Source organism: Ylistrum balloti, unplaced genomic scaffold (genome assembly GCF_031769215.1).
Source record: "Ylistrum balloti isolate Yb309-2 unplaced genomic scaffold, AGI_CSIRO_Ybal_v1 Utg370056, whole genome shotgun sequence".
NCBI classification, from domain to species: Eukaryota; Metazoa; Mollusca; class Bivalvia; order Pectinida; family Pectinidae; genus Ylistrum; species Ylistrum balloti.
Window position 1 is genome coordinate 654,150 of NW_026782106.1, and position 15,457 is coordinate 669,606.

General features: G+C 35.2%; 1 protein-coding gene across 1 annotated transcript; it reads right to left on the reverse strand.

Moving 5' to 3' along the window:
* Positions 1–205: 205 nt before the first annotated feature.
* LOC132549430 (uncharacterized) lies at positions 206–14,837 on the reverse strand. Its single transcript, XM_060213368.1, has 12 exons — positions 14,761–14,837; positions 10,282–10,343; positions 8,780–8,888; positions 7,447–7,602; positions 6,640–6,795; positions 5,958–6,036; positions 5,504–5,592; positions 4,210–4,300; positions 3,356–3,465; positions 2,545–2,898; positions 1,541–1,675; positions 206–1,184 (listed from the first exon to the last, which is right to left on the reverse strand). The coding sequence occupies exons 2-12, from the start codon at positions 10,324–10,326 to the stop codon at positions 673–675; spliced, it is 1,836 nt and encodes a 611-aa protein (XP_060069351.1). The 5' UTR covers positions 10,327–10,343; positions 14,761–14,837; the 3' UTR covers positions 206–672.
* Positions 14,838–15,457: the final 620 nt, after the last annotated feature.

Consider the following 15,457-nt stretch of genomic DNA (forward strand, 5'->3'; position numbering starts at 1 on the left):
CGAAGCCTTTCATTGTCAGATTATTGACATGTGACAAAGTCCTTTATTGAATGTCATTTAACAATTCCCTTCATTGTTAGGTCAATGTCATTTGACAATTCCCTTCATTGTTAGGTCAATGTCATTTGACAATTCCCTTCATTGTTAGGTCAATGTCATTTGACAATTCCCTTCATTGTTAGGTCAATGTCATTTGACAATTCCCTTCATTGTTAGGTCAATGTCATTTGAGAAGCCCTTCATTGTCAGATTATTGACATGTGACAAAGTCCTTTATTGCTAGGCCAATGTCATTTGACAATTCCCTTCATTGTTAGGTCAATGTCATTTGAGAAGCCCATCTTTCTCAGATCAATGATGAATGAAAAAGCACTTCAATGCATTGGGTTAAAGTCTAAGGGGAGAGACTCTGAACTTGTCATGACTGATGTTTTGGTTAAAGACATTTTAAACTGAGTTCGTCACTGACTGGCTCTAGGTATTGCACCATGTTTCTAATGTTTTCTAAGCTAGATTTTTGGTAATTGGTTACCAATCCCAGCAAAGCACATACATAGTCCTAATACATTGCACAATCATGACAACTATTCTTCACAACGAAGAAGAAAACATGCTAGTTGTTCTGCAGTCATCTTCATCCTCGTGCTATACAAACAGAGCTGGGTCAGTCTGTCAGCTCTTGCCAGAAGCAACTGAGTGATCTGATGTTATAGAACTGTCTTTAGTGTCCTTTGTCACATGTGTATAATTGGAGGGCCCCACACTTTCATATGCTTCATCCTGATAAGGATCCTTGTCATCAGAATTAGAATTTGGTTTTTTCTCCATGTCAACATAATTTGGTGAAAGTTTTGCATCACCCATATAGTTTGCTCCATCTCTCACTTTGTCTCCTGTAGAATGATTTACTTTCGCTTTATCCACTTCAGTATAGTTTGGCATCAAATGCTTTTTGTCTGTGCCTTGATTCAATGACACAAAGTGATCATTTCCTGGCCTCTGTAAGGAGGAATTAGCTGACTGGTTGCCAATCTTAGGCTGGGTTTCTTCTTCATTCTCCTTGGCTGCACATTCACCATGCTCTAGAGCTCTCTCGCCTGGCATAAATTGGGCTCGGTTGCGATGAACAAACTCTTCATCGGATAGGTTTGTAGGGAATGCTGGAAGGATGTTATTCTCCTCAGCTGAAACATACACATATTATAGTTAGTTATAACATCTAGTGTACTTTAAAAAAATATACTTGTCAATAAGGCTTTTAAAACAAAATCAGTGAAACTGATGAATGCTACCCGGAAACAACTTAATCATACACAAAATTTGCACAAAGGGCAAAGGAGATAAATTTGTGTAAAATCATTGAGGTTCTAAATTTGTGTAAAATCACTGAGGTTCTAAATTTGTGTAAAATCATTGAGGTTCTAAATGTGATAGCGAGAGATTCATAATGAGTGTGATTGCTAGAGGTTCTTAATGAGTGTGAAAGAGGTTCTGAATTAATGTAACACATTTGTGGCTAAAGATGGAATTATTCACTTACTGCAGGGAATAGGTGAAGACTGCTGTTTTACTTCAGTGATACCATCAGACACACGATCATCGGTGGGGTGAATTGGCACTTGACTGAAACCAGGTGCAGGAGACAGAAAACCATCCGATGGAAATTGATTCATGGCTGCAGTAAGATGTTGTTTAAATTCGATTAAATTTTCTTTAGGCCTTCATTTAATTTTATAATCACACAACAATAACAAGGAAGAAAATGTCTGGATTTGCATCATATTTCTTTAACAGTATGATTATCTAGTGTCAATGTTTTATGCTTAAAAATAAAATTTTACATGGCAGTTACAGATAACTTCACATATTTACTACCATATATGTCAGATAAACACCTCAAAATGGTCAAGAACAAGCCGATGGTTGATACAGAATATCTGTGACCTTGATTTACAGTGATCATGTTGACTTGGGCAAACCCAACAACAATGAACTTAACTAGTCCTCCCAATTGCAACCTTAACTCCATCCTAACAACTATGACCTTGATTTATATTTAACTACATGACCTTTATTTACTTTTATAATCTGACCTTGAGTAACCTACAGTGATATGTCTATGACCTATGTACCAACAGATAATTGTGACCTTGAGTTATCCACAGCACAATGACCCTGACATATCACCCGTTGAGTGCTGTAACCTTCATTGTTAACGTTGTGACCTTAACATTCATGACTTATCGCCATGGTATTTTGACCTAGATTTCTCTCCATACTACCTTGACCTTGACTTATCTCCATACTACCATGACCTTGCCTTATCTCCATACTACTTTGACCTTGACTTATCTCCATTCTGTTATGACCTTGACTTGACTCCATGCTACTGTACCTTGATTTATCTCCCATGCAAATTAATGTGACCCTGACTTACACTCACTTGACATACAGTCAACCTTAACCTACACTCACTAGAGTAACCTTGACTTGTGCTCACTTCTGCGACCTGGAGTTTTACCCACTACTGACTCCTTAACTTACCTTCGAAGTTGTTGCTTGCACTGCCACCACTTCCAGGAGTGTGTGGTGTTGTGTCCTGAACAGGGTGAGAGATCTGTCGTGGTAGGGTCACCCTCAGGACATCTTGACCTCTTGGAATGGCACTCATGTAGCTGCTATTGGTTGGAGACCACTCAGGTGGAGGCGGAGGCGGCTGGTTGTCAACCCTTGTTGGTGAAAGATTTGGGTGTGGTGGAAGGGTTGGGGGGACCAACGGCTGGCGCTCATGGCCAATATTATTTGATATGTTAGCCATCTCTTCATACAGCTTCTCGTCACATGTGATCTGGCCGTTTAAGTGATTGCCATTCATTTGACCAATTAACTGGCCATTGGCTGTAGATATAAACACATCATTGATTGAATGACCTATGCTTTCCCATGTAAGACACATAATTATAGATTCACTTATCCTATTATCTCTATGAAGCATAAATCCCATGTACAGTGTACAAAAACATGATTCTACACGTCCATATTAAAGAAGTAGATTTGTTCTACAAGCTAGTTCATACAACTCTACATAAAGTACCCTCTATCAATATCTGCTATTTTCACTAACATTGTATATATGAACCTGGTCATCATCCAAGCTCTAAGGTACATAAAATAGTTCTGGTCCTAATTTTAGTTTTTCCTGACTTCATTTGGCAATTCTGATTTACTCAGATTTTGTGGATTTTCCCGGAGTAATTCAATTTCTTCTCACATTAACATTATATAAGTAAATGCATTCTGATCACATAACAATTACTTTAAAATTATCAATCTTCTTTTCCATCAGAGAACTTACCAAATGGTCTCTTAAGAATCTCCCTGCACCTTTTCCCTCTACAGTAGCAACAGATGAAGGTTACCATAATTCCTATCAGAATCAGCAGCACAATCAACAAAACAACGATGCTGAAACAAAGACAAGGTAACCATGACAATCACTAAAACAGCAATACTGAAACAAAGACAAGGTAACCATGACAATCACTAAAACAACAATACTGAAACAAAGACAAGGTAACCATGACAATCACTAAAACAACAATACTGAAACAAAGACAAGGTAACCATGACAATCACTAAAACAACAATACTGAAACAAAGACAAGGTAACCATGACAATCACTAAAACAACAATACTGAAACAAAGACAAGGTAACCATGACAATCACTAAAACAACGATGCTGAAACAAAGACAAGGTAACCATGACAATCACTAAAACAACAATACTGAAACAAAGACAAGGTAACCATGACAATCACTAAAACAACAATACTGAAACAAAGACAAGGTAACCATGACAATCACTAAAACAACAATACTGAAACAAAGACAAGGTAACCATGACAATCACTAAAACAACGATGCGAAACAAAGACAAGGTAACCATGACAATCACTAAAACAACAATACTGAAACAAAGACAAGGTAACCATGACAATCACTAAAAAAGCAATAATGACAATCACTAAAACAACAATACTGAAACAAAGACAAGGTAACCATGACAATCACTAAAACAACAATACTGAAACAAAGACAAGGTAACCATGACAATCACTAAAACAACAATACTGAAAAAACAACATTGGTTGTTTTTTTAATACATCATTGTGTATTTTTCAATGTCTTTCCTGAATGTTGTACTTACATAATGATTGCAACAGATGAAAGTCCCTCCTTCCCACCATGGTTATGACTGCCAGCTTTACTGGTTGGAGAATCAGTAGGTTTTGATGAAGCTACAAGTAAAAACATTATCAACTGATATCACAGATATTCTAAAATTTCATTCCTAGAGTTGTGTAGGAAGGTAAAAAGCATGCATCTGATGTCACTGAAAATCATCTTATTGTAAAACATATCCTTTTTCATGTATTTATATGGCCCAGCAAAAGCACTCATCCTGGTGAGAGAATTTTGGCAATGGATGAACAATTCTTAATGGCAATTAGTAGGTCCATTCCATGAAAAAGCTAAATAAAACCCAACCTTTATGCATTAATCATGAAATTTTAACCCATAATCACGAAAGTTTATACCTCCTTGACGGAAAACTTGACAGAACGAAACAAGTGTTTCAATGACCGTGATTATGATATATACTTCTGTGGTAGTGCCTCAGTTATCAGTAAGTGTAAGGGGGACCCCCAAAGTTATCTGAATGAATACCACTCAGCAAAAATTACAAATGAAAGACAGTAGCCATGAGGCATCCGACTAAAAAGAAAACTGGAACCAAAATGATCGTAGGAAATATTATCTTAGAAGGCACTATGCTTTCTGTAGGTTCCTTGAAATCATCTGATGTTCTTTAAATCCTGTCTAATTAAGTTAAGTTACTGTTGGTAACAATTTTAGCAAAACATTCACCAGACACCAACAACTGATTCACAAATAAACTTGATTGAAATAAAGTCTAATACATGGTGTTTGGTTATTATATGCATGATTTGTAAATTTCTTATGTAAATTTTTTGGACAAGTGAATTAATTGTCTAGACGAGTACTTTTAACCAAGCCAATAGTCCTACAATGTCAGCTCTGATTTAGAAAATAATGATATCCTCTCGGAACAAATTTCCAAAACAGTCCAGGTATTTACTCAAATAGATAATCATGCTCTAAACCTAATTGAGTTCTAGCAGCAACAATGATCTTAATCCCAGAATACCTTATACAACAATATTCATACCAGAGCTACAACAATGGTAAAGAGATGATATTGTGTTGAAGTCCCATTCAACACCATATGTGTATAATGACAATTCAATCACTCTTTAAACACTGGACTACCTACTTACTTGTTGGTCTGACCTTGGGTGTAGATGGTGCTGGCCTGGTCACTTACCTGTTGGTTTGACCTTGGGTGTAGATGGTGCTGGCCTGGTTACTTACCTGTTGGTCTGACCTTGGGTGTAGATAGTGCTGGCCTGTTTACTTACTTGTTGGTTTGACCTTGGGTGTAGTTGGTGCTGGCGTAGTTTGTGCTGGAGTTGCAGTAGTATCAGTTGGGATTCCATTCACAAAAATTCTGTTTCACACAAGAAAGATAACTTTAATACATACTACATACTTATTACAAGCTTTAGTGACAAAATGTATGGGTTATTTTTATTTTTTTGGGGGTTATTTTTTATTTTTCGGGGGTTATTTTTATTTTTTTGGGGGTTATTTTTTATTTTTTCGGGGGTTATTTTTTACGTTTTTTGTTTTTCTTTTTTGGCTTTTGCTCAATTTCTATTTTTGTTATCTTCTAATACTTTGCCCTATGAAACATATACTGTTTTGAGTGTAAAAATATTGCATTCATAATTCATGTTGATTAAACCATATACATATAGAGATCCACACAGATATAATGCTTGACAGCATTGTACTAGGTCACCTTACACTTACCGGAAAGCCGTTTCATTGAACTCGCATGGACCACAATTGTTGCCATGTTTGTATGTTAATTCAGGACACGGCTCACAATCTGTTTAAAAAGATTTATATCGTCTGAATGAACAAGAGTCAAATTTAAGTAACAAGAATGTTTGAGTTCATGGAAACTTGATATCCTGTGATATAAGTAGATGTAATTATCGTATTTGTCTCATTATAAGTCCACTTGAAGAAATTTTCAGTAGAACGACTTCAAGAGAGAATTAGTATGTTGTCCCCCTCCCCAACCCCAGACTTATTTTCCCCACAATAAGCCCATCCCCTGACTTTGATTCATAGCTTGAATGTTGGACTTTGGCTTATTGTACTTTATAATCCCCTGACTGAGAATCAGAATTTGTATGTTGGTAAACCTGGGCTTATTGTCTTTTATTGTAGTGTAGTCGGTTTTATATATATTTTATAATGGTCTTGGTCTTTTATCTTGGTCCTGGTGTTGATGGCCAGATGAAGTAATGGTAACACAATGGCCTTTCATCTAGGCAACCAAGGTTCAGCTTCCAAATTTAAAGTGTAAAGGTATTCAGTCATCTGCCTGACTGCATGGGCTTAACCAAGGTACTTTGGTTTGTTCTCACTATAAGATCCCTCACGCATTTTCAATTGGCTTTATTGATTTATATATTAGACTTACCACCAGTTATCCCATTGAGCTGATAATTTGGTGGACATCCCTCTTTCTTTTTATCACATTCACATGATGTTTCTCCCCAGAAACATTTAGTAATGTCACACTTGCAGAACTTAGCACAGAATATCTTCCCGTCTTTTTCTCGAGCTGGTACCGTGTCTGAAAAATACAATGATTTGATAACGTTTAACAAAAATACTCAGGTTTAAATTTGAGTTTTCCTGTAAACTGAGAAACAGATCATCCAGTATTAAAGTACCTTGTAGTAGATTGGTATGTGCTTAGATGAAACTCCATTATGTTGATAATAGAAAAGCCACAGACTGCTACAAAGAGATAAAATCTCTGGTTGTTGACATGGCGATAAGACAAACAGGTAAACAACTACATGTACATTACAAATCAGTCATTTTTTGGGACTTTGGTATCCGAGTCCTGGACTCATACCTTTCCTGTGGGACTCATGTAAATTTTGAGAACCTACTTTTTCTCTTTTAGTATTAACACACATCAACATTTCAGAATTGGTATTTTGGACTTATCTGTGAAAATCCTACAAATAAGTCTAATATTCTATCCCTGCAAAACCTCCAGGTGAGGTTAAAATAATTAAGGTGACATTATTCACTGCAGAAAATTTTGTATAAAGTAGCGGACTAGTCCTTCGTAAAAGTTGGTGACAGTAATTTAGAACATGTATTCACCTTAAATTTATTTAAATCAAATGAGTATAATATGGTTGTGGCCTCCAAAGTATAAATCCTCTCAGCTCATACAGAATTAATAGACACATTACATAGAGCAACTAACCTCTGGTGGAGCACCTGGCCTCTTGCAGCTTGAAGCACTTGCGGAGACTATCAAGTTTTAGGACAGATGATATAAGGTCTGGCTGGACTTCATCTCCTGGACATGGCTCACAAGTTTCCTGCGCCAGACTGCTAGCACACTCCTTGATCTGCTGTCCTGTTACATAATCATGTAACTGATGTATAACATTATGGAAATTAACCCCTTTACACTGAACACAGGGAATTATTTGTACAGTGGAATAGAACTTTCCACTTAGAAACTGTAAATGTACATATTTTACCAGTAATTCTACTTTAAGGCTTCTGCACTTAATCAATATTGCACTAAATCGCAGTTTCTGTTTGTTGTTCATACAGTTAAACCTGTCATTAAAGATCATTAAAGATCGCTAAAAGCAGCAGAGAAAAGTGGCCTTTACAGGCAGGTGGCCTTTACACAGAGGTTCAATTAATATAAATAGTATTTTATAATAACCCTAGGCCTTTATAGACAGGTATTTTATATATACAGGTAGACTGTACGACAGGTATGCCTGTGCAACTATAAGTGTGAATCCATAATTGCACTAATTTGCCAAAATGTGATAAAGCACTAAAATTAATTACACAAATGAAGTACGTTTACAGTATGTCCAGAAATTTTTTAAAAAGATGTCAGTATAATTTGAGAAGTTGACATGACTTTGTTGAGGTGTATTTTGTATTCCTACAGAGACAAAATAGGTTTATTCTTTTACTGCTCCCAAGTGACTTCAAAACTTGTCTATATTTACTCGTCAATAATTAGCATGTCCACACTAGACCAGTTGTGGCTAACCAACACTCTTGGCTGGTTGTGGCTAATCTGGATGTTTGTAAGCCTCGTTTTTAAATACCAGTGGCAAATCAATATCACTCCCAAGCTATAGCATGACAAGAAGTGTCTAGCTACTACAAGAAAATTATATAGGCCAATGCGACACTATGTCAACATATATCTTTATCATCTTTAAAAAAATTCACAATCATATAAAATTATTTAACACTGAACATTGAAAATTTTCTATACTTCATGTAAAAATTACTGTAAATATTATGTAAAACAAAACACTTGGAATTTGTGTTAAAGAAAAATAAGAATTTGGATTTGATAAATTCCTTATTAGTTGAGTCACAAGTTCCCATTATTTTTTAAACATTATAAATCATAAAAGTAGAATATCTGTGATTAATATTACAATATGTAACATGGTACAAAATGTTAGTCTCCACTTTTCTCTGCAATAATAAGTTGTGGAAAAAACATTGAATTATAAGTTGTTAACGTGTTAATACTGTTACAATATACTAACCCTGGTGACAGTTGAAGACTGGGAAACATGTTTTGGTGCCTCTTTGGTAGGTTTTAGTCAAAACTATTTCATTTTCTCCAGCGGACATACCAGTTACACATAATACAATCTGCAATTAAATACAAGTGTTTATGTTATGCTAGATACACATGCTACATTTTCGAATTCTATTCTCCATATTCTATATGCACTATGCTAATTTATCCTATATATGCTATTCTATACATTCCATTGACTAAATTAGTTTGATTCTTCAAAGAATTAAACAGAACAGGTTTAGTTTCATAACACTGCAGTCCATGAGCTGCCGTAAAAGTATTTACCGGTGATGGGAAATCAATTAAATTCTGTAATTGTATTAACAAGGCTTTCTTGTGTATAACGTAATTGGTTGTGTGTTCAATATTCATTAAAAGTTCCTACATTCTTCATTAAGGTAATATTTTCTTTTTTCGAAACTGTAAGCTAAGAAACCTCATTTACCAAGAATTTATATATAAGATTGAATGTCATTGGCATTTAGCATCTCTATTATGTATAATATAAATTTTGTTTTTGCTTAAACACAAGAAAATACTAAAGTATGGATGATTTATCATGAAAAATTACAATCGCTGGGCTCGACATTAACGCTTGTCCGACTTGCCTGTATCAGGACAAAACTCTGTCGGAAACACGGCAAAAGAAAGTTAGGACATTTCAACAAAACTGGGTGAAAGAGCTCCTGGGATTAGCTCACGATGAAAGTGAATAAGGTAATAGCATATTTTGTCAAATTTGCTGAGATTTCCACAATTTCAGTGCTCTGGCTGCCAAATTATGTTAATTGTTTCTTGGAAATATGATACCAGCTTAAAAATTTGAACAAGTGCATTTAACAGTTGGACAACAGTGGTTTTTAAATCCACTCGCAGGTGAGAAAAAATGAAATGTTGAGCTCTAAATCTATCATTGCATAGATGAACTTAAAATTAAATAATCATCTGTATCTAATCACCATCCCATCACTAGCATTTATGATGAAAGGAAGTAACATCAAGTTTCTTTTTAACCCATCTTAATGTTCTAAAAACTTTTGTATAATTGCTTGGAGTCATTAGAATATCAGAATAATTCGGACTAGTTTCTTTTTGATGTACTTATTACCAGTAACAGCTTATAGCAAGATAAATATTCCATGTAGTAGAAATGTGCAAACATATCCTTAAAGGGATTTTCTTCGATGGTTTTTGATGGGGCTTTTTTGCTTCATTTTTGGAATTGGTGAGGTTGGAAAGAAACTTTCTGGAGTAGGAGTAAATTGCGAATTATTGTGAATTATTTGGGAAAAGGGCTCATCATTCCTTCCTCCCCTCCCGCGCCGCCCCCCTCCTCCCTAAAAAATAAAAACTCTGTATGTCTTAAATTTAGTACAGAGAGATCTATAGAGATATAAAAGTATACATGTATATTGTATATGTATCCATAGATCTAGCAAAGTCTGTTAGGTATCCTATACTTACAATACAGATGAGGAGGTTGTGCCAGTAACGGTCAGCCACCCCCATGGTCAGTGATTACACATCTGTAATACAAAATATATACCAGTTTGACATATCAAACATCATGATCTGTCAACTGTATAATTCTAATAAAACAAGAGAAATAACCAATTAAAGAGAGCGATGAAAGTTCTGGCAAATAAGATAAAGGACCAAACCAAGATTACAACACTAAATCTATCCAAAAAATTAAAGGTTTATAATGTATAACCAAGCAAAAGATCTTAACAAAATATTGTATAATATACAAAAACAACAAGAAAATACCAACATGTGAACATAATCATAATCCAATTCAATAAAACTAGGTCAAAAAAATAGAGAGAATAAGACCAGGTGTTCCTGAAGAGTAAGTGGTTTCTGCTTCACTGATGACAACTGCCAGTCAATGTTGGTCAAGCAAAGAGACTAATGTCACATTTTTGAATGAGAATAAGGTATTAAGCAATGGAATTATATTTACACATGTTTAAATTGCTCTAATTTCAAGTGTCTCAACATTAATCTTTTAGTTTATTTTGCATTTGTTTCATATTTTTTAAGTTTGATTCTGTTCACATGTTGATATCAATTTTTCCTGCAGTTAATTACTATAATATGTAAACATTATACCAGGTATACAGAAGATACTGCTAATACACAAGAAACTGGAAAAATAATCCACTTATTCCCAAGAATTGAATATCCCATTCACAATAACTGAAGGCAACCTGCTAACTGTAATATACAAATTCCTATTCACTAAAATGAAACTTCCTGACTGCAACCCATTCACTGAAATGAAGCTGAAGTGTGTAGACAGAAAACTTGAGAACTACATTCTTATACAGGATATATATGTACAAGTATGTCAGTGGATTAGGATATCCGGATGATACCAAATTCTAGGTCACACACACACACATATATATATATATATAGGTACAATTTAACATACATTAGACATAAGACTTAAACCAAATCAACATCAAAGAATGGAAACGTCATCTTCTGCATGATCTAATGACTAACACCATGCTGAAGAAAAAGAAGAAATTTATAAGTCTCTAGTAATTGTCTTATGAATCAAGCAACACACTTATAAACATGATGAAGTATGTGTATATATATATGAATACATAGCTATCAGAGTACATCTGAAGTAGGCGTCTGATTTATTGAACAAATCTTTTTAATTCTGTGCATATTTGACTGACGATGAACACATCATCAAACATCACTATACCAACATTCAATTATAATACATAGTATCAACAACAATGAAAATAAAGAGAGATTAAACAAAACAAAATTCAGACTCCCTATTAAATGAAGTATAATCCAGATTCCTGTTTAATCCAGAGGAACACATCTTCTATATATTAACACTTTGTTACCTGTTTATCTACAATTAGTTGAGTGGTGATTCAGTAGTATAGAGTCAGCTCAAAATAAAGTCCAATTGATCACCAACACAATCAGTAATAACTGGTCCCGAAAAGCACGACACAAAAAGCGACCCTGATTACAAACTTCATATATGTAAACAAAAGGTCGAAAATTTCCTGTGATTAATTCTCTGTTTCAGGTTCTTTTTCTTATCAAATGTGTCAAACAGAAAAAGTAGATCTATGCATGAAAAACAATTTCTATTATTTTTATTTTAAAATCTTCAACTGGATGGAGTTGCTTCATCTATGTATAGGAAAGACCACAGGGACATGGTGAGAATTCCCAACCCACGGTCCATATGTATTTCAGTGACATCAATAACATAGATATATATACGTGGACCACGTTTGGACATTTATGCCAAGTCCCTGTGGAAAAGCCAACAGCCTGAATATCTGATATACATGTACAACTCATTAATTATGATTATCTTAATTATAATAACATTTCTGATCAAATGTTTCAGAGTTTCAGACATGATATGACAGGAAAATCTCTGGGAAGATTTTGAAACTTTCCAGTTTCAATTACCAGTAAAACTTTGTCATCATGTACAAAATGCACATATTCAAATTGCGATCGATGTACATATATCTTTAAACTTGTATGTAAACAGTATTCATAGCAGGTTTCCTAGAAAATTAAATCCATTTCAAATTCAATATGTATATCTTATCTACAGCTACCATGTTATCTTTTCTATAGCCACTGTATTTGTTAACATGCACCTGACGTAATAAAGAGTACAAAAATATTAGGTATACGTGACACTGAGGTGTTACTATACATGTCATCTCAGTTAATGTGATACCAAATGGGATCAATCTGGTCTAGATTTGGGAATTTGTTTTTCTCTGAAATTCTCAGAATGTACTATGTCATACAAGAAAATCCCATCCACTTTCTCTAAAACCCCGAAAATCTCCCATTACATAACAATGCCATGAATTACTGTACCTATATACATGAAAGGATTTGTAGAATCTTCCTTCCCACCCACAACCATCCCCCTCCCCCGCCAGGATGACAGTGGGATATCTCATCCTGAGGGGTAAGATTATTGCCTGATAAGTTGGCAAACACAAAGAATGCCAGTGTTAGCAACTCAATCTTCCTGACAGGGTTGAGATCCACAATTTTTCCAACAAAAGGTTAAGGCATTATTTTTCATTTATTCAGTCGACCCGTATTTTTGGAGATTTTTGAAGATGAGTCCAGAACACTAATTCCAAAATTTTGATGAGTCCCAATACTAAAAGATACAGTGGAGTCTCAAAATTTTGTTATTAATTTTACAGAGAAAAGGCATAAATTCAGGACTCAAATATCTGAGTCCCCAACTTAGTGCAATGCATTGTTGATGTGACAGCATGGCTATGATAAGGAAATAAAAGGGAATTTCACACTGTGTGAATACACCTGCACATAGTAATAAGGAAAAGAAAAATCATGACTTATGATTCTAACATTGTAATTACTGATCAGATATATAATTACTTTATAGTGATTTTCCTGTCGATTGTTTAATTGTCATTAAAACTAAATTAGGGCATTAAATAACCTATTCAATAAATGATCTATCATAATGAGAAAATTATTCTACATGTCTGTAAAAACTTTGGACAATTTCAAATTGGCAACATCTCACTGCAGGCGTTATCACAAATGATAATCAAATTCAACAACTTATGTCACCCATGATCCTTATCCAACATCTGTTACTGTATCAGCTCATCAGAGAATCCTAGACAGGACATACTATGATTCAGTGTATTTACATAATGATAAATCTAAGTTTAGGGGGAACCACCAAACAGGAAATAAAGATATATACAAAAAGGAAAGAGTACTCAACTTCCCAGGTCCTTCAATGTGCAACACAATGACCTTCCTATACATATCTGTCCATACTTGTTATGACTCCACTGCTCACCAATCTATCCCCACCACTAAATACCCTTGAAATACTTGCATTGGGGAAAATGGGTACTTGGCAAGAAGATAGGTTGATGATAGACAAGTATGATTAGTGAACCACATTAAATATGTATATCAAAATCAATAAAATTGCTAAGTCCCTAAGTTTCAGCAAAATGCTACTCTTAAACAGACTGCAAACAAAACTGACCACTTGATCACATGAATGTAAGTAAAGTTCCTTGATAAGTGTTTGTTCTCCTTATAAGAGACGAATCTCTAAGCGTGGAATTATTTCTGTCTCTGGATTTGGTTGGTGCATGTGCTAAGAAAAACTAAATGATAGTAGGAGGTACTCCATGTCCATGACCATGGCATGCATGATTAGTACTGAATATTATATAAATAGTAGTGTACTTGTAGTGCAACACTGTCACACAAAGCCATATTGGACATGTTATATACCTCCCCTCCACCCCCATCTCTTTCCTCAATGGGCATATAGGTGTGCATATATACATAAGCCAGGCTATGTTAGTGGGACAAATGGAGATGGGACGTGTTTGGCAGCGTACTGTATATGGAGTCATACCGTGAGAGATTGAGGGAGGGGCTGAGGTAGTTGAAGTTTGATTACGATCAGTGTCTTCTACAAATAGAAGTTAAGGCTTTTAAAATTGTTTACATATCATGAAGGAGGAAAGAAGATCTGCAGCTACCAGAGCAACCGCTCAGTAAAACGTTGCACTCGTTGACATAACATGCATGAGACTTGGGCCTGTCGCTATCGTGTTGTTTATTTGTACTCGGAGAGCCCTTGACCTCTGACCCCGCTACACATTTTTTAAAAGTTTGGTGTCATGTAGTATACAATATGATTCAATATGAGAAAATATGCAAGGTAAAACAAATGCCAAAGACAAAGCATACATTTGTGAACAACGAATAGGCCTATGAATCAGGTAGATAAATGATTTCATGAACGGTAGCCTAGCTAGGCCTACAATGAAAGTCGCTATCTTACAACTGATCAAGAGACATGGTACAATCTATACATCATTCATATGGTTATAAGAATATTAAAAAACTTACCGGAACGATTTCCAGATGTTTAATCCACGAACGACCGCAAAACCTTGGTCTAAACTTTACTAACACATAGTGTTTTCCCCCATCGTGTTTTTACGACTATACTCTGGTTGACCTATTTCCAGTTAAATCACAGGCCGTAAACTACAGCGCAACTGATTATTACGCTCACATAATTTGCTGTTTTTATCATTTCATATTTCGATACAGCAAACTTAAACTCATTTTACTAAATATGTATATATTCAAATAATTTCAAATTAAGCCCAAATTTATTATGAGTTGAGATATCACTTAGCGTGGTCACTTTGTACCGTACCAGTTTACACACCGTACCGGAAGCAGTCGGGAAAACAGGTGCAGGTGCGTGCGCTGCTAAAACTGAAACAAGATGCATATGGGGCCTGTAATGTTTTTTTTAAAACATTTCCACTTGCAATCGTCTTGTAACGCCCCCCTAAACATGATGAATTTCAAAGATTCTTCAAGCAGAAATAGAATGATTGTTAACTCTTACCTTTATTTCAAATATTGGGTCATGCCCCTCTGCAAACTTTTCACCTACAGTAAAAGGTTCAAAATATTTTCATGGCAACGGAAAGAGATGAATTTCAAGGATAACATCTATCAGACTGCCCTATCGAGTCATGTCCATTGGTCCTCAGGATGGTGAGACTTGCCTTTTATACACTGGTTTGAT

Bases quoted from the DNA above. Each gene is read 5' to 3' on its own strand.
- LOC132549430 (XM_060213368.1), bottom strand. From the start codon at position 10,326: ATGGGGGTGGCTGACCGTTACTGGCACAACCTCCTCATCTGTATT. The intron at 6,796-7,446 runs GTTAGTTGCTCT...TGTATTTTTCAG, and splicing joins GGCCAGGTGCTCCACCAGAG to ACACGGTACCAGCTCGAGAA. The intron at 2,899-3,355 runs GTAAGTTCTCTG...TTATATCTACAG, and splicing joins GATTCTTAAGAGACCATTTG to CCAATGGCCAGTTAATTGGT.